Consider the following 21,292-nt stretch of genomic DNA (forward strand, 5'->3'; position numbering starts at 1 on the left):
CCATAAACTTCATCAAAGGGGCCCAGGACACAAGAGACTAAAAATTCCTGGACTAGACAATCTCTAAAGACCTTTCCACTTCTAAGTTTATGACACCATCAATAAGCCTGAAGCAGACGCTGGACCATGCTCTGGATATTCAAAGATAAAAATCACAGCTACTACACTCAGGAACCATCCATTCTACAAGGGAGGCAACATTTCCATATTTGTTGTTTAGTCAATTAATCCTGTGTGACTCTTAATGAACCCATTTGGGTTTTCTTGCCAAAGATACTGCAATGGTCTGCCATTTCCTTCTTCGGATCATTTTACAGATGAGGATACTGAGGCAAAAGGTTAAATGACTTGCTCAAAGTCACTAATTAGTGTCTGAGGCCATAATTGAACTAAATTTGAACTTAATCTGCCTTCAGATCCAGTATTCTATTCACTGTGCCACCTAGCTGTCCAATTATTGTATGTGCTATTATTTATATGTGTATATACACAATAAAACTACAAAAATTTTTGGTCTGGTTTTGTGATTTCATTAGCAAATGGAACTCTTAGTGAGAAAACTCTACCAAAGCAGGTGAATAGTTAATATACAACTCATCTTTTGAATTTCCTGGAACACCAAAGAATTAAGTAAACTTACCAGAATAATACAGCTATGATTTTCCTGACTCCAAGGTCAGTATGCTTTCTGTCTCTATCTATCTCTATCTCTGTCTCCCTCAGTCTCTCTTCTGTCTGTCTGTCTCTCTCCTATTCTAAATTGTTTTTGTTTATAAAAAAAATGGTAATTTTTGGCCAGAAAGCAGCAGTAGTTAAGTCCCCATTCTGGAGAGTTAAATAAAAGGTCTACCTCCTCTTGTTCAGCATACTTAAAGATGCAGTGACTGAAGGAGAAGGTAAAAACTATTTTCTTGGAGATCTATAAAAACATTAGATCTGAAGGGAATGGGGAATAAATCTTACATGATGAAACACTTCTGCCAGGAAGCAGGGATTTTGGCCTGGAGATAAGAGGGAACAAAAATGACTTCTAATTTGTTCTTTTGAATACTTTCTAAGATATGATAGATAATACTAACTTTTTGACAGAATACCATTCTATGGTAATTAATTCCAATTATGAAATATACATTCCTTAATTCAAAAGGTTTTTTCTTAAAAAGATAGTCATGGAAGTTAATCCTAGCTCTGCCTTTGATTTATTATTTACGCTTGAAACAAATCTTTTAATCTCTCTGGCTCAAGTTCTCCATCTATAAATGTAGGCATTTTAATGACATCATTTTCTTTTAGAGCATTAAAAAAATTATACCACTATTTATGATGATTTGTTCCCTTGTCCATAGAAGGCATCATAACTGAGACCAATAGAGGACTATTTTCCCTTCTTCCGCTGTCACTATTAGGACATTACTCACATACTGCTCCCTCATTATGACCACTGAACATTGTGATGGATCCTGGTTGACAGTGTGACCCAGGCACCCTAATATCAAGAAAGTCCCTTAAGGACTGAACCCAAATGACCACATTCTCCTCCATATTCTTAGCACATCTGTGAAAAGGAGGAATGTGTTACTGTTGTAACCTCTTTAAAACCACATCAATCACTTTAAAAGTGGGAAGACATGACATAATAACAGCCTCAGGGTGAAACATCAGAAGAGCCAATGAAAGACCCAGTTGTCTATGTAGTATTTCTCAGGGTTCCCATGAAGAAGACATTTTCAAATATTTTTGTATTTGTATCAGACAAGCAGAGACCAGTGGCATTTATGTTACAATTCCTGGGTTGTTGTACGAAGAGAAAAATGGAAAATTATGACATCATATGTGAAAGCAAAATTGAAAGGGGGTTAATATGTTAAGCATTAGTCCTGTACACTATAAGTTCTCCAACAGAACTTGTTTTACTCTAATTTATAATAGATTTTTATTTTCTCTGTCACTTTCCCATATGGTCCATAATCTCCATTGATAACTACTGTATTTACCAAAATTGGGAGGGCAAGAGGGGTGAGCTTCTTCCACTTTGAACTTTATCTTCCACACCTAAAAGCTTGACCTACATCTTGTATAATAAATGGTCTTTTTTTTTAATGGTTGTTGTACTGAATTACACTTCTCAGCTCACTCTTTGGCTATATTCACACTGAAAATCAGAAAGAGCACCATATTTAAAACTAATTATATTTCCTTCTGATTTGAGCCATAGAAAAGCACAATGACCATCCTGAATGAATCTGAAAGAATACTGTTTTCTAAAAGCCATCCTAGGAAAAGGGAGTAGACCAGTTGAATATTGGTCAAATGCCCAGTCATTTAGAGGTTAACTTTCATTTTTAAAAATTCATTTAATTTCAATACATCTATTAATAACAATAAATAATGGCACTTACATAGCACCTACTATGTCCTTTCCCATCCCTGTCATATACTAGCTGGGTGACCCATTTTCCTTTGAGTTAGACTGTGATTTTTCCCACCATACTCTCCCTACTTCAGTCCAAGTCACCAGTTTTCCTTTCATATGGAGAATAATATCCAGAATAAATATTCAGACATTTTAGAGTCATTTTGTACTGGAAAGTAGAGATTTTTTTTTACCAAAAATTTAAAAAATCAGAATCAAAATCAAAAATCAAATGAAGGATGAACAATAAACTTCAAGAATGTCTCACTAAGCACCTTGACCCTGAGTATCTATGTCTGTTTGATAGACACATAAATGTAAAGTGAGAAGAGACCTCAAGGGATATATAGTCCAATCCTCTCATGTTAGAGATGAGGAAAGTAGGGCAGAGACTTAAAGCTGCCCAGAATTGGTAATTAACTCCCAAGATATCGAAAGATTATTGATCATTATTTAGTGTGGTGGTAGGTGGTAGAGTGCTGAGCCTGGATTTAAGAAGACTCATCAGTCTGAGTACATATCTGGTCTCAGACACTTCCTAGCTGTATTACACTGGGAAAGTCACTTACTCTGTTTGCCTCAGTTTTCTCATCTGTAAAGTGAGCTGAAGGAGAAAATGGCAAACCATTCCAGTATCTCTGCCAAGAAAATCTCAAAATGGGTCAAGAGTTGGACATAACTGAAAAATAACTGAATAGCAAAAAGATTCCTCCCTCGGGCATGCAATATGGAGTATGTAGAGAACAGAACATGGATGGAGAACTAGAGTTGAGTTTCAAATGGACAACTTAACCCAAAGATTCCTCCTATGAGGCAATTTTAAAGAAGGATTAGTAGCAGTAAAAGCGTGAAAAAGGACAAGAGACTGACATATGCTTGGATAGGGAACTCAAAAGATTTTAAAGACCTAGAAATTTATGAAAAAAACCTTGGATTGTGTGTGTATTTACTTATTTTGAATATACTTATATTCATACATTTTCCCAGTCACTCAGATTTACAATTTAAGTATTGCACTCAACTCTCTCTCATCACTTTCCCCCCACCATAGCTAATCAGCTGCTAAATCCTATTATTTCTAGCTTCCAACATCTCTTTATATGTCATTTATATGACATTGCTACCACCTGATACAAGCCCTGATACATCTGGACTATTCTTACAGCCTGCTGGTTTGTGTGTCTGCCTCAAGTCTCTCTCTATTCCAGACTAATCTCCACTCCCTAAAACACAGGTTTGGCCATGGCTATTTCCTATGTAATCACCACTATGGCCTCCTACTGCCTCTAAGATCAAGTACAAAACATCTATTTGGCTTTTTAAAAAACTATAACCTGGCCCCTGATACCATTTCTGTCATCTTACACCTCACTCCCCTCCACACGCTCTGAGAACCAACTAACACTATCATTTTTGCACTTCTTCACAAATAACAATCTATCTTCTAACTCCAGAAATTTTCACTTTCCTTACCCCATCTCTGGAACTTTTTCCATTCTCATCTTGACCTCCTGGCTTCCCTTACTCCCTTCAAATCTTGACTAATGTCCCACAGGAAGCTTTTCTCAGTCCTTAACCATAGGATAGTCTTTCCTCTGGGATTTTTTTCCAATTTATCCTATAAATATGATCTTGTTTGTACATTTGTTGTTGATGTTCACTCATTTTTAGTTGTATCTGACTCTTCATGACCCCATTTTGGGTCTTTTTGGCAAAGATACTGAAGTGGTTTGCCATTTCCTTTTTATTTTGCAGATGAAGAAACCGAGAGAGGGTTAAATGACTTGCTCAGAGTCACACAGCTACTATTTGTCTGGAGCTGGATTTGAACTCATGGAGATGAAGCTGCCTGATTCCAGGTCCAACACTCCAACCACTGTGCTACCCAGTAGCCCCTTGTTTGTACAAAACTATTATAAGTTCTCCCTTGAAAACAGAAACTGATGAGGTGTTTTTCTTTCCCTTTCTTTGTTTCTTCAGATTTTAGCATAATGCTTAGTATATGACACATATTTCATAAATGATTGCAGATTAGTTGGTCGACTGATGACTATGAAAATAATACCATGGAAAAGTACAAGCTGGTGCCTTGAGCATTGAGAATGAGATTGGGAGACTTGGAGAAACTCCTAATAGTCTACACAAGGGGAAGCAGAACAAGGTTAGTATGGGTAAATTTTTACCCTTTACTCTCCCAGCCTTGCCTTGGCTGACCTGTCCTGAACCTGCACCCCGTCCCCATAACTTGTCACCTCCCACAATAAGGCAAGGCTGGGAGCAGAGTAACAGGTCTCAATCCTAATCTTTAGTTTTATTCACTAGGCCATCTGTCCCTTTCTCAAGAATACAAAGTCAGGACTTTTCACCAGAGAGGGTTTGTCTTTGTTCTACAATTCCTCCGCCTTGTCTCCTTTCCCCTGAAAAGACAATCTATTCTTTCTCTGTTTGCTACATGCTCAGGGCCATGGCTCTCTCTCCCCTTCAGTTCCCTTTTCAATGTTGCTTTTTGTTTCATTGAGGAAGGATGGAACAAAACAAATACTGAACAAATTCAAGTAAAAAATACTGGGTTTTTCCAGATAAAAAGCACCCTTATCTGTGCTAAAGGAAGGACAGAGTTTGGATAGCACTCTTCTTGACGCTTGAATGCTCTCTTCAATGATAAGAACATTAGTCAAATTTCCCTTTTTGTAAATCAGGCCTGAACACTTGGCAATGGTGACAGTACATGTTCTGTGATTATTCAGCAACACAGAATAATCACTAGAGAAATGTTACAATAATATAAGAAGAGACTAAATATTTGCAAGAGTCCTCCCTGTCTTTTCTTAGGACCTTACAAATTACTTCAGACTTTTAGTGTCAGAAACTACAGAACTTTAAGGCTTTTTTGGTTATAAACCCCAAATATCAATCTATAATTAAATGAGAATTTCACTTCAAGGAAAAAATACTCCCAGTGTTATGAAATATTCTCTATTTTTCTTCACATACCACTTGATGCATCACTATATTGACATTAGTGTGAAAAGCATTGGCAAAAACTATTTTCTAATGTCTTGTGTATGTTTCATTTTTTTAACTTATTATATTTCTAACTTCTTGTGAGTGATAAAATATTAATATTCTCTACTTAGCAAATGAAAAATGTTTTATATTATTCTCCAAATAGAGGTAGGACATATCAGTCTTAACTAAAAGCTCAGTTGTGATAAACAGAACATCATCTCCCTGTGCTTTGAGAATTATGGGTAGCTGAGCTTGGCAATACCTAGTATCCAGTGAGATTACAGCTTTGTTCATATATGTGCTAATCTACCAGAAGCCCAGACCAAAACCAGGCCTTCTTGGTACAGAGGTTATCAAACAAACATTGGACAGTATTCAGTACTGACTGAGAAGAACACTTGTTCGATCACTCCCCACCATCAGCTGTCTGGTTTTCCCTTGGCAGGCTGAGGTCTGGGGAAATAGCCTGAAGATTTATGTGACTGGGGTAAAGAGGGGGCAGGGAAAAGTGGCCACAGAAGAGAAAATGTGTCAAATAACACCTTGAAGTTTTTTATTATTGAAGGAATAAGAGAGGAATAGGAAGAGAATGTTTCTCATATTCATCAATTTCTTTCCTTTTTTTTCCCCATAATTCCATCAAAATCCTGATCCCTTCTCACCAGACTTACTGAAATAGCCTCCAAAGTTCTCTGCATGACTTTATTCTTTCCCCACTCTAATCTACACTTTACCATTGAAAAATTAAACTACTTTAAATTTTTTTGTTTTCTCCATAATTACATGTGAAAACAATTTTTAACATTCATTTTAAAAAATTTTAGTTCCAAATTCTCTTCCTCCTTCCACTCCCCCTCCTTGAGAAGGCAATTAATTTGATACAAATTATACATATGCAGCTCTGCAAAAATCTATTTTTCTATTAGCCATGTTGCAAAAGAAAACAGGCAAAAACACATACAAGACAAATGAGGAAAGCAAATAAAAAAATATGCTTCAACTTTTCAATGTTGCTTTTTGTTTCACTGAGAAAGGATGGAACAAAACAAATATTGACCAAATTCAAGTAAAAAATACTGGGTGATTCCAGATAAAAAGCTGAAGGGAGGACAGACTCTATCAATTCTTTGGAGGTGGATATTATTTTTTCACTTTTTCAGTTTAAACTTATTAGTTATTAAAAACCTTTTTTTCATTGTATTGATCATCTGTTCAAAAGCTATTCCAAATTTCCCTCAACATAAAATCCCAAATTCTTTCTGCTTTCAAGATTCAACATAATTTAAGCCCATCTACAATACAACTAATATACCTCAGTCTTCCAGCCAGTACTTCTTCTTACTATTCCATGAATACACTGTTCTCGTTTTTGTGTATATGCCTTTGGTCCTGCTAACAACTTAATGCAACATGGTAGAGAGTAGAGAGCACAGAATTTGGAATCAGAGGACTAGGATTCCAATTCTGACTCTGTTACTTGTGGATTTTGTGATCTTGGCCAAGATATTTCAATTTTCTTGACATCCATTTTCTCATCTGTAAAACAAGAGGCTTGGACTAGTTGATGTCTGAGGGTCTCCTCCACCTACTAATCTAGAATTAAATATGAAGACTTTTTCTATGTGGCATTTAAAGTCCTTCACTACATGGATTCATAATATATTCTTTCAAGCTTTTCCTTTATGTCTTCCTTGTGGTTCCTCATACTTCTACTCCAATTTCCTTCTCCCTTTACCTAAAAGTCATCCCTCCTCACCTGTACCACTTAAAATCCGTACTTTGCTTCAAAACTTAGGTGCTACCTTCTACAAGAAGTCTTTTCTGATTCCTCTTATATCTGGTGGTGTTGTTCAGTCGTTTTCAGTCATGTCCAACTCTTTGCGACTCCATTTGGGGTTTTCTTGGCAAAAATACTAAAGTAGTTTTTCATTTCTTTCTCCACCTCATTTTACAGATGAGAAAACTGAGGCAAAAGGGGTTAAAGTGACTTGGCCAACTAATAAAATCTGTCTGAGGCCAGATGTGAATTCAAGAAAACGAATCTTATTGACAAAAGGTCTAGCACTCTATCTACTACAACATTTAGCTGCCTCTACTTCTAGTACCTTTGTTCATCCCGAGTTAATTTGTATTTATATGGGGGGGGGGGAGGAGAAAGAGAGAGAGAGAGAGAGAGGCAAGAGACAGACAGATATATATATATATATATATATATATATATACTGTAAATTTATAATATATGTACTTATCTCCCTTCATAGACTATAAGTTCCTTGAAGGCAGGATTTAATTCATTTTTGTCTTTCTATCTCCAATGCCTCACACAGAGTAGGCACTTAATAAATACTTGTTGATTGACTAGGTACTCAATTTTTGCTCTAGAATTCAAGATTCAAGATATTTCTTACCAAATCATATCCTGCTGATTGTTGTTCAGAACATTTTTGTTGGTCTCTCAGTTTTTTGAAGAAGCCACACAGACTTGAATTAGAAAAGTCATATTACTATTACTAAAAAGTTTCTTTGAAACTAAAAACTCAAATCTGTGCTAAGGGGCTAGGAGAAAAAGAATTTTGCTCTCAGTCTTCCATCTATTACTTCATATCTTTGAGTCATAGCTGGGAGGTTTCAGCTCTTTCTGCTGCCTATAATGCATCCCAAATCATATTTCTTCATAGTTGTGATATGTTTCTACAACACTGATCTGTCAGTGGCCAAGTGTTGACAGAGGCATTCACCCTTTTTCTGAAGAGTTGCTGTCAACTGGAGTGACCTCAGATTACTCTCCAATTAGTCATTGCCCTAGAGAGAAAGATTAGAACAAAGACAAGGGGTGGCTGATCCTCTCGCTTCTTGTGGGCTCATTTTCAGATGTTAACCAAGAGCCAACAACCTGACAGTTAATGGCGGGGGTGAAGGAGAGGAGGAAGAGGGCTACAGTGATAAGAATTACTCTGCATCATTTTTGTGTTGCCAAAATTCAGTGGTTCTCAGAAGAATTTTCAAGTAATATTTCATTTATCTTCAAACCCTTTCAATCCTCCTCCTCTCTTCTCTCCTTATATTCATTCATCAAATTCTCTTTTAAGTGGATCAGACAAATATCCACTTGGCCCCTTCCAACTGCTGCTCTTGCTCCCGATGCACACCTTCATCAGCCTCCCAGGATGTCTCTGGGTTTGGTTTTGGAAAAAACAAAAAGTATAAGGGCTGGAATTCAGAAAGCCTGGAATATAATCTCAATGCTACCACTTAACTAGTAGACATGGACTTGGGATAAATATCTTCATCTCTCTGACATCCTCTTTGCTCATTTAATGTAATAGCCTTGGAGATACACTTCTTATCCTAATCATGCATCCTATTTTCTCCCTATCACTTCCTAACTCTGAATCTTAAACTAGGGGATGTGGGAGGCAAGGAACAATGTTTGTCATCTATATATGCTTGATTATTGCTCTATAAATGTCAAGTCATCAAGTTTAAAAACCACTATCCCTTTATTATTCACCCTTAGGATGCTAAACTGACTGAATCTTCTTTGGTAGGGGATTGGGGCAGGGAGGGAGCACATGATAGAGCTTGGCGAGCTAAAGGTTGTATCACCCATTCTTTCAAAAGGACAAAACAGTTAAAAATGGAGGGGCATAGGTATAAATCCCAGAGACTGGTGGCTTATTTTAATTTAGGAATTGAGCTACAGTGGGCTAGGCTAACTGGATGCCCACACTAAGCTTAGTATTAATATGGCAAGCCTCTGAGAGGAGATTTGGAGGGTTGAGTATGGGTAAGGTTAAGAAGGGTCACCAGGCTGCCAAAGCAGGGGCAGGCTTGCCCAAGCCAGAAATAGAGCAAGACAAAGTTCCACTTTTGATTAGATTGGGATTGGCCCATGAGTAGCTCCTGGACATCCAAGAGAGGAGAGGAGATGAAAGGAGAAGGGAAAAGAGAAAAGGAGAAGGGAGGAAAGGGAGAGAAGGGAAAGGGAAGGGAAGGAAGAGGAAAGGTGAGAAAGGAAGGAGAAAGAAAAGGAGAGGAAGGGAAGGGAGAAAAAAGGAGGAATAGGAGGAGGAGAAAGAGAAGAGAAAAAGAGAAGAGGAGAAGGGAGGAAAGGGAGAGAAGCAGAAGGGAAGGAAGAGGAAAGGTGAGAAAGGAAGGAGGCAGAAAAGGAGAGGAAGGGAAGGGGAAAAAGGAGGAATGGGAGGAAGAGAAGGAAGAGAAGAGAAAAAGAGAGGAGATTTCGTAATGTCTTCTGGGAGGGATCTGCTCTGTTTACTGTTAGAGAAACTAAAACCTTAGGAAGTAGAGCAAATCACTGGAGGAGAGAGAAATAATGAACATTGAATTCATTATAATCAATTCAGTCCCACATTCTTCATTTTAGATTAGCAATTACAGACCTGAAACTCAGGAATGATTATTCGGTTTCTATCCCCTACCCTTACTGAAGAGATAAAATAGAAAGCCTTTTAGAAGTTGTATGGGAAACCAGCCTGGTATTATCTTAGAACCATACTGATTGTCTTATGAGTTTTTGAAAAGCGATAGCAAGTAAATTATCTCCTATGAGGTGTATTAATCACGCCACACTTGCCAAGAAGGGTTTTTTGGGGGCAGACTTTAATATCGGTGGACCAGTGCTCATTCTTTTGGCACAGATAGCCCGGAAAGTGAGAGTCCAAGAATAAATTTCTTGATCAAGGAAATGAGCACTTGTTAGTCTGGGCAATCTTATATTTCCTGTGGGCACACTCTGCTGAGAGTAAGGCCAATGCTTTCAACAAGATGGTAACATAAAAAAAAAAGACATTTTCTCTTTCTTGTTTTGCTTGCTACAGCACCACCCCCCACCCCCCCCTCACTCTCTGCCACCTTTCCTGGGAAGTATGAGATCAAAATACCTTTGCTTGTCATTGTTCCAGAATTTTTAAAAAAACCCAACAGCCCTCACATATCAACAAAATGAAGAATGAAGAAACTCACTTCCTGAGCAAGTTTGTTATGGAATCATGTGGAAGAACATGGCCATGAAATGTGTTGAATAACCAAAAAAAGTTTTCAAAAATTAATTCCCCGAGAATTCTACTTTTCTTCCAAATTCATAATCCTGCTATGGCTAATTATTGAAAATTAGAACACTTGATCCAGGAGTCTTTCCAGGGACTTCCACCCCCCCCTCCCAAATATGTGACCATATTAGTCACAATAAAGTATTTCAGGGCATGTCAAGATGAGACATTTCAACTTAGTTCATAAGATTGAGGGGAAATGGATAACCCTTTGGCAAAAGTATTAAGATAGAATAGCTGTTTGCAAATATTTAAGGAGAAAAATTCAATTATGGAATATTATTGTTCGATAAGAAACAACCAACAGGATGATTTCAGAAAGGCCTGGAGAGACTTACACGAACTGATGCTGAGTGAAATGAGCAGAACCAGGAGATCATCATATACTTCAATAACAACACTATATGATGATCAATTCTGATGGACCTGGCCATCCTCAGCAATGAGATGAACCAACTTAGTTCCAATGGAGCAGTAATGAACTGAACCAGCTACGCCCAGTGAAAGAACTCTGGGAGATGACTAAGAACCATTACATTGATTTCCCAATCCTTCCTTCTACTTTTGTCTGCCTGCATTTTTTATTTCCTTCACAGGCTAATTGTACAATATTTCAGAATCTGATTCCTTTTGTACAGCAAAATAACTGTTTGGACATGTATACTTATTTTGTATTTAATTTATACTTTAATATATTTAACATGTATTGGTCATCCTGCCATCTAGGGGAGGGGATGGGGGAAAGGAGGGGAAAAATTGGAACAAAAGGTTTGGCAATTGTCAATGTTGTAAAATTACCCACGCATATAACTTGTAAATAAAAAGCTATTAAAAAAGTTTTAAAAAGAAGAAAAATGCAATTTGTCCTGCCTGGATCCAAGAGGACAAAACTAAGAACAATGTATGAAACCTGCAAGGAGGCAAATTCCAGCTCATCATAAGGCAAAACATTCTAACAGAGGTTAGAATGTAAAAAAGTAAAATTTGATGTAGTCCCTGTCCCTCAGAACAACATCAAAAGGGACAGCCTGGGCTTTCACCCAGAGAGCTGATATGGGAATATATTTTCTTCCCAGATGGCATGGCTTGTGGCTCTCTACTCTCATTGCCTAGTTCTTTTAACCAACATTGTACCACCACCTCCAGGATTCCTCATTGTGCTATTCCTCTCCCAGGACCTGCCTCACGACATCCATGGGCTTCATCTATTATTTATCACCTTTCCTCCCATTTGTTTCCTCCCAGGTGTTGGATGAGGAAAGGGTCCAAAATCTTTGGTCCTGCTTTTTCAAAAACAGCTGTACTCAACAGAGTCCAAGTGTCCTCTGCACCTAATGCTATATAATACTAGCCTTGGAAATATGTCCCATGCCTTTCACTAATATCAGCCAGCCAAGTTATTTGTTCCTAGGATGTTACAGAAGAGTTATACTTTAATAGGAGTTGAAGTACATGACCCTTGGCGTTCCTTCCATCTCCATAATTCTATGAAATGCTAAAGGTCTCAACACATAAAAACTTTTCATGCTGGAGAATTCAGAAGCTGCTCTTCACAGCAGAGATGGCAGTATTAACAACCGTCTGTTGAATTGTTGAAGCTTCAGAAAAGCTGAAAGCTGCTAAAATAGTAAGCAGTTTTCAAACCCACTCAAGATAGCAATTATATTAAGGAGTTACTCACTGATCCCTGGCAGATTTTTGGATAGCTTGGGGTGGTTCTCCTGGAAAGAAGCCACCCTTCAACTTCATAGCCAAAACTACATGCCGAGGCTTTGGGGATTAGAAAGGAATGGCATTCTAATAACTCAGTGACCAAAGAAGAAGGAGACCAAACCATATGGAGTCTTCTACCAGAAGTACTTCCCAACCCCTATTAATTCTAGTGCCTCTTCTCTTTTAATCCTCTCTTGGAATTTTTATGGCTTTTTGTACATATTTGTTTGCTTGTTATCCCAACCTCCACAAGAATGTCCTTTGTTTATTTTTGTATCCCCAGCACTTATTCTAGTGCCTGATATACAGTAGATACTTAATAAATGACTGATTCTGTTGCCTATCTTCATCTAAATCTTGAAATATAAAATTTATTGATGGTCACAGAGGGGAACAAAGGGGAAAAGAGGGTTGTTTAACTGTTTTCAGTCATATCCAAGTCCTTATGACCACATTTGGAGTTTTCTTGGAAAATACACATTTCCTTTTCCACCTCATTTTGTAGATGAGGAAACAGGGTTAAGTGACTTACATTGCTAATAAGTGTCTGAAACCAAAATTGAACACAGGTCTTCCTGATTACAACATCAGAGCTCTATCTACTGCCTATTTAATTGCCCAATCTAATTACTATTCCAGAGTAAAAGCAAAAGGTGGAGAATGGGAGCATTGGGAGCTAGGAGCATATACATGGTGGCAAGATCATGCTATAAGATGACACAGATATACTCTGATAGATTCCAGAAAACATCACAGCATCCCAGGATCATAGATTTAGAGGTGAAAGATATTCAAGTCTAGCCCTTTTCTTTTACAGCTCAGAGAAATTAATAACTAACATTTACATAATAATACTTTAAGGTTTTCAAAGCATTTCACATATATTATCTCATCTTATCCTCAGAGTAATCCTGTGTAATATAGGTTCTATTATTATCCCATTTTATATGAGGAAACTGAGGTTCAAAGAAGTTAAATGACGTGCTCACCATCACAAAGCAGTAAATATCTGAAGCAGGATTCAAACTCCTATCTTGATGACTCCAAGTCTATCACTATCCACTCTCCTTTACCTTCATAAAGTGACTTGACCAAAGTCACATAAATAAGTGGCAGAACTAAGTTTGAAACATACATTCTCTGAATCCAATCACTAAGCATAATCATTTCCTGAACAATGGTCTAGTCCAAAGGTGAGGGAACTAGATTGAAATGTAATTGGAAACTGTGTAGTAAAAATAAATAAAAATATAACATAAATAACATTAATTCATGGTTTTCTAAGTCAATGTCTGGGATCAATAGGCTTTCATTTAAGTTTAATACAATTGGCTCTAGTCACATCTTCATAGAAACCCAGTTGTAATGGTCCTCAAATTTCTATTTGACCAAGAATTCTCCCTACAACATCCTCAGAAGTGATCTTTCAACTTTGAAAAGATATATGCTCAACTTTGAGTATTTCCATTGAGAAAGAAACCAACACTTCTTGAGACCATCCATCCTACTCCAGCTAATTCTAATGACTGGGGTTTTCTTTCTCATATCAAACTTAAATTTGCTTCTCTTCACTTTCCACTCATTGCTTCTAGTTTTGCCCTCCAGAGCCAAGAAAAACACATCTAATCCCACTTCCACATCCCTATCACAATCACATTCCTCATGCTACCAGTCACCTTGGTTTTTGCATTGCCATAGCATGATCAGATTAGATTCAGCTAGTCCTTCCACTCTCCCCAATCCCATTGTGCTGAAAGGATGACATTATAACAATTTAACCCAATCAGTTATGGAGTGTTGTTTCTAAGCAAAATCAGTTGTATGCTGTAATTTTATAATGATATTCAGCAACTAGTGGATTTTACTCAGAAGAGACCATTGTCCACAAGCTAGTGTGGAGGGAAAACCAAGGATAAGGAGTCAATTGCCCCTCACTCACCTGTCTAAGTTTGGTTCCCACCATGGATGCACTGCTATCAAGGACAAATACCACATTCTTGGGGAGGGGAGGGAGGTCTTTGGGGGCAAAGTAATGCACAAAGTAGTCATTCAGAACCTGTTGGAAAGGAGGGAAGATATGTCAAAACCTAGGACATATAGAGGGGAAAACAAAAATAGACGAATTCTCTGGAGCTTTCCAGTGCCACTGACTCAGCTTTCTTGGAACTCATTATTATTGTCATGCATAATATTCCTAATATTCAAATTGGACTCCAGTCAAATCCCTCTGAAAGGATCATTCAACTGGTGTGGAAATAGAATCACTTTGTTATTGGTCATATAATTGCCACAATTTTAAATAAGAACTGTAATTTTCACATATACACACACACACATACATTTATCTATATGTATAGATATAGACAGATTACAAATATTTAAATGTATACTTTCTGCTTCCCCTGATAGAATGTGAGCTGCTAGAGGGTAGAAATTATTTCATATCTCCAGGGTCTACCATAGTGCCTGGCCCATAGTAGGAGCTTAATAAATTCATAATTGATAAACAGGGTTATGCAATTTCCTTTGACTCTAGTCTCTTTGGAATACTACACTTTTGTCCATAGACATTCATTTATTATCTAACATATTGAGCATCCTATGCTCATTCTAAGTACACATTCTGACATGCCCACCAACTCTCTGGTTCTCAAACTTTTATTCTCAGTATCTTCATGTTGTTAAAAAAAAAAACTATTGAGGATCTGTTCAAAGAGTTTTTGTTCACGTGGGTTATATTTATAGCTGTTTACTATATTAGAAATAAAAAATATTTTGAATTTGTAGGCCCTCTGAAAGGGTTTCAGAGACCCCAACAATTCTTTGGACTACACTTTGAGGACCACTGCTCTAGAATAAGAAAATCTCAAGCTAAATTAGCCACAGAAGAGTCACTTTAATTAATATCTATACCAAACTTAAAATTATAACTGCATGACCTATAGTAAAGGACAAAAGTGATGTTTGGTTCAACCTGGTCTTCTGCTTATGGAAATAGGGAATGTGAACCTCTGACCCACAGGGAGGGAGACACAGTAGCATATCTATCTTGAGAAAGCAAACAGATTTTTGTGAGACTTAAACATTACCCAGAAATAAGAACATGAGATAACAATCAAAATATAATTTAGACAGATGAATTCAACTGAAATTTGTAGACAGAAAACATTAAAACTGAAATCACAAACTCATTACCTGAATTTCCCCAACTCTTTGCTCCCTGTTCACATCATATCTAATGATGAAATCTCCCAAAATTCCATTCTGGGCAATCTTGGCTTGCTGTATGATACTAGGATTAAAAATAATCCTGGCAAAAGTCTCATTTTGGTTGATGACTGTGGAAGGAGGTAGACCAACATCATCTGAAAAACAAAAAGAAAACATAATTATGAAGAATACTATCTTTCTGGGATGTAATAGGTACATTTCTTCTTAGAGAAACAAAGTTAGACTTAGCATCTCCAGGTACTTCCAATTTCCTTCTACAACTATAGCACTCAGAATTTCATTCTAATGGTGAGTCTTATTTTTATATAACAGAATGTGGCAAAAAGCATGAAGTATATAATGCCATCATTATGAACTAAAATGTCTCCCTATGTGACACATTTTAATATTTTCTCAGTAGTTTCTATTGATCAAAAATTCTCAGTGGAAATTAAAATTACTACAAAATACGCACTGAAATTTCACATGACTAATAATCATCTCACATGCACACGGACAAATAATTAAAAATTCTTCACCTTGGTCCTTTAAGCTCCCTTTTAGTAGACTATAATTAGTATAATACTAACACCTTATAAACCATGTGTCTTCAAAGGTTGCAGAAGAAATAAAAATCTAGATTTTGAAACAAAGTCAAAGTATTTTTTTTTTTGCTTTAATACTTCTAAGTGTTTGGTCACCTGTTTGAAATCTACCAAAGATGATTATGTGGGAGAGGCTGCCTAATTATTTTCCAACTCTAATTATCAGAATACAATAGATTTTGGATTTAAATGGATACTAAGGAAATTTAATTTGTTTTTAAAAATAAACTTCCTACTCCTAAGGGTTACACTAGAACTAAAGGAAACTACATTTCCTTTCAGAGAACAGACATTTTTTCTTCAAGGACAGTTTATATGTAGCCTTCACTAAAGTCGGGGAAAGAAACTTGATTTTTCTTTTTCTTCAAGTCTCTTCAAGGCAGAAAAGCCATGGAGTGTGGTAGAAAGAATGATAGAGTCAGGAGAGTTGGGTTCAAATTTTATTGTAATACTTATTAAACATAAATATCTATTTTCTCTTTACATTCTCTATCCCACTTTGGGGAAGAAAAAACTCTAAATTCCTTGTTATAAATATTTATAATTTGAACCCAACTCAAGTTTCTTTCCCTTCATTTACTGGCTGGCTGTATTATACACACAAACACACATATATACATATACACTTATGTGTGCATATTTATGTACATAGACATATATACACACAAATATACATACATAAAATATATATTTATATATCTATATGTCATTCTGCATCCTGAGTCCATTGCCTCTCTGTCAAGAGATAGCATGTTTCATCATGAGGCCTCCAGAGACCTCATCACTTAACCTTCTCACATGACATTATGATATGATACAAAGATAGGACTAGAAATCAGAATCATAGAATCACAAATTTAGGGCTAGAAAGCATCCCAGAAACAATTTAACCAACTCACTTATTTAATAGAAGAAAAATCTAAATTCTAAGCAAACTTATGTGATTTGCTCAGGGTCACACAGCTAAGCATCAGAGACAAGATTTGAATACAGGTCCTCTGACTACAATATCAGGTCTCTTTCCATGATATCATAATTGGATTTTGATCTCACCTTTGCTATTCATTAGCTGGCTGTGTGACCTTGGACCTACCCAAGATCCCAATCTCTTTGTCTATAAAATGAGGAGATTGGAATGGCTTATCTCTGAGGTTCTTCGTATTTCTCACAATTCATGAAGCTCTGTTTCTACTCTACCTGAGAAAAGAACTTTGTGACTTTAGAAGCATTGAATAAAATTATTAGTATTATAAATACTGTGAAACAGGCAGCTTATCTTCTTAGAACTGACCTATTTTCCAACACTTCTTCTAATTAGTGGGCTCCCTGCTAGTGAACTATAATTAGTATGAAAAACAGTGGACAAGAAGCAGAGAAGATTGAGAGGAGAGGCTGGTGTGCTTTCATTCAAACTCCACTTAAAAACACATGGATGGACATTATCTTGAGATATCCACCTGGTGATCCTGTAGGTATCACAAATTCAGGACATTCAAATTGAAACTGATTTCTCTTTCCCCCTAAACCTGCCAAATCCTATTTCTATAGAGGATACCATCATCCTTTTAAAAATTCTATCGCCTAACTATAACCAATAAGTTTCCAAGTCTTGTCAGCTTTTTCCCTGCAATGTCTCTCTCAAATCTGTCCCCATCTCTCCATTTACCTGTAACCAAAGAACATGGATTTGAATTCCCATCCTGATGCCTGTTAGGAGCAGTGGGTTGAAATTTCAAAGAGGCAGGTTTCATTTTGGCAGAAGAGAAACACTTTTAATATTTAGAGTTATTCCAAAGTTAGAGGGGAAGCCAGATGATAACTTATTGAGGATTTTGTAGAGAGATATTGTTAGTGAAGGACATGGTTGCTGAGTCCCTTCCAACTAAGAGATCCTTCATTTCCGTAATAATGAAACAAATAGATTAAGTGACTTATCAGAAATCCCAGAGCAAACTAATATACTTTAGCCCTCTAGTGTCTCCTTCTCCCCACTATAAATCAAAGCTAATCCTGCTGACTACTTTAAATCTGGTGCTTCTTTAACATAATATGCTATATTAGAACCAAGAAGCAATACAGAAGTCATATTCTATTAGTGACAGAAAATCATAAAATTCATTATCACTCATTCATGCTTGCTTCGTGTATAATACACTAGGTGATTGGAGGAGAAACAAAGAAAAATCATATATAGTTCTTGCCCTCAAGGAGTTTAAAATCTAGTTGAGAGTTAATAATAATTACAGTTAACATTTGATAGTACCTACTATGTGCAGGCACTGTGCTAAGTACTTCACAAATGTTATCTCATTTTATCCCCAATTATGATCCCCAATTAACAATCGAAGAAACTGAGTTTAAGTCTGGACCACTTAGCTAATAAATGTCTGAGTTCAGATTTGAACTCAGGTCCTCCTGACTCCAGGCCCAATGCTCTGTGTACCACATCACCAGCTGCTTTTGGCAAAGAAGAACTGATTCTTTTCCTAGATGCTTATACTGAGTGATGAGTCATCCCTTTGAGGAAGAAGGAAGCCAAAGGCCATATGGAATAACTAGAGGTACAAAACAATTTAGTCCTGAGGAATGACACTCTAGGGAACCAGCTGGAAAGCTGTTTGAGTTTGAGCAATTGAAAAGAGGGATTTACTGACTGCTCTTTACTGCGGTCCCCTTTGTACTGTAGGAGAACAGTAGTCAACATCCGGTGACATTAGAATGTTGTTTTTCAAACACATATGTCAATACATTTCCCATTAGGGGGAAAAAACAGCTAAATAGTTCATTTTAACTATGGCCTCACCTGGGACCTAAAGACCCATTTTGTTAAAAGTAAATCAAGTAAGCACATAGGTACAACCACAACTGGGTTGAGATCATTGGGCTCTCAACAGGTGGATTTTGGTGCAGAGTTTGAGAGCTATTTTTGCAGTATAATTAGACAACTTTTGATGGATGAAATTGAAGTGCAAAGTAAGATTCAAGGAAAAAAAAGGTCAAAAGCTCTAGGATAATTGTTTTATCACTAATAGATTCTTTTCTCATATTGATGACTCTCTCAATGGCCCACATTGTGTTAAGTCCCTCTGAAAAATTAAACAAAGGCAGCCTCACCAACCTATCTAGTCTTTGGGACATATATTAACCTTTCTGGATACAACTTTGCCTACTAAAGGGCCAGGGTCTCATTTCCAAACTATGCTTGTATTCCTGGAACTGATCTGGTTAGGTGTAGGAGATAGGAGTAGATGGGGTAAAGGTATGCCTATAATAGCAGGATTTCTTCAGTTTTCCCCATGTGCAATCGGGAAATTTTTACATAGCCCTATGAATATAAGTATATAAAATAGTTATATAAATCAAACATTTATTGATCATAAATCATAATTTCATAACCTCCATATTCAGTTACAAGATTCCATTTAGGATCATGAACCACAATTTAAGAAGCTGGGGCCTAAATCAATATTACAAATCCTAGTTACAAAAGATATCTCCAAAATTCCTTTACACTGTCCTGTTTATGGGCAAAATTAGACCTAAGTTATTGTAAAAAGCTGACACCTTGCAAAGTGACACCCTTAGAACAATTTCTTATACTTCATTGGACATGAAAAAAAGAACTCTGTAACTTCTTTCTATTAGAGTGTGTTCTCATGGAGAGTAGGATCTATCTCATTTTTCCTATCTGTAATCTAGCATAGTGCTGCTTCTTAGTAAAGATTTAAATGTTTTTTCATTCATTCATTCATAGCTGGACATGACGATAGATCACCTAGTGAAGAAAGAACTTAGAAACTAAATTAACTACTAGAAAAGACTTTAAAAAAATAAATTTGTGGAAAAATAAAGGGATAAGAACAAATTTACATGCATAAAGGATTACTACTCACCAGTGATAGAGTAGCAAGAAAAATACCAGGTTTTTTTTGTGATCTGTTCTAATCAAGCAAAACAACCACATAAGGGTATTTCTGAGTCACTCCATACACAGCTGGCCCTGACAATATTAGGGCCAAAGGCAGGACAAGCAAAACCGCGTGATCTCCATCTGCTTTCAGCATCAAGAAATTAAGGGGTTGAATGATATGCACCTGAACAATCTAAGAGTTGAACAATGTCAGGGAACCACCCGCAACTTTCTTTCCTGGCAAGTGAACAGGAATATTTCACATGGGCCAAACAGCAGCATACCTTTCCAACTGTAGCATCCAGAGTGAGGAACGTTTAAGAAGTAACTATCACAGCAAGAAATCTGGTAGGAGCTAATGATGAGGAAGCTTTTAATGGGGAAATCAATGGGAGGAGTGGGGTGGGGGAGACGGATATTTTTAAAAGCAAATTTATGTATGTTGTATTGCTAATAAATAAATTATTATTGGGACTTCCCCCAAAAAACCAGCAACTTAATAACTAGTGAGGTTCTCCCTTACAGACTAATTAGTGATAAACAAGTATTCTAATTTTATTTAGTCTATTTATAAAAATGGCACATAGACCATATTCATTTCCTGTGTAGCAGGGATCCAGATTAGAAAAAATTAGTTCTATTGGTAGTATATCAAGCCATAGAATTTCCCTCCATTATTGGTTCTCCTTTCAAACTCTTTATGTGTAAAACAGAATTCCATCTCTTTCACCCCAAATGTTCTTCTCTTCTGAACTTACCTATGACTGTCAAGGGTACCACCATCCTACCCAGACTCCCAGGCTCACAATCTAGATGTGATCTTCTACTCTTCAATCTCACCGATTCCTCCTCCTCCCAATAGCCAACCCGCCACCAAGTGCTGCCATTTCTACTTTCACAGCGTCTCTCTACTTAAACAGTGCCCACTCTTTTTCTTACCTGGAGAATTGAAATAATTTTCTTTAGTCTTTCCCTGCCTCTGATCTTTCCCCACTTCAATCTATCATCCACTCAGCTGTCATTTTCCTAAAATCTGATCACATGACTCACTTCATTCCCAGTCCATAAACTATAGTGACTCCCTATTACCTCAAGATCAAATATAAAACCATCTTTTTGGCATTCACTACTTTCATAACTCAGACCATCGAACTTCCCACTGTTCCTACAGCTTACACTCCTTCCAGTACTGCACAATCCAGCTACACTAGCCTAATTAGAGTTTCCAAGACTGCAAGACTTTCAACTACACCTGGAATAGTCTCTCTCTTCAAGTCTGTCCCCTGGCTTCCCAGGATTCCTTCAAAACTCAGATAAAATCTCACTTTCTAAAAGAATTCCCCTCACTAGTGCTTATCCTCTG

General features: G+C 36.9%; 1 protein-coding gene across 2 annotated transcripts in view; it reads right to left on the reverse strand.

The window, feature by feature from the left end:
* The window catches only part of ITIH5 (inter-alpha-trypsin inhibitor heavy chain 5), an 84,704-nt gene that overhangs the window by 35,103 nt on the left and 28,309 nt on the right, over window positions 1-21,292 (reverse strand). For both annotated transcript variants that reach the window (XM_023504692.2, XM_003771411.3), the window contains exons 6-7: window positions 15,400-15,569; window positions 14,144-14,260 (exon numbers count right to left, since the gene is read on the reverse strand). In XM_023504692.2, coding sequence (XP_023360460.1) covers window positions 14,144-14,260; window positions 15,400-15,569 — 287 coding nt within the window. The remainder of the gene's footprint in view (window positions 1-14,143; window positions 14,261-15,399; window positions 15,570-21,292) is intronic.

This window comes from Sarcophilus harrisii, chromosome 5 (assembly GCF_902635505.1).
Source record: "Sarcophilus harrisii chromosome 5, mSarHar1.11, whole genome shotgun sequence".
Lineage (NCBI taxonomy): Eukaryota > Metazoa > Chordata > Mammalia > Dasyuromorphia > Dasyuridae > Sarcophilus > Sarcophilus harrisii.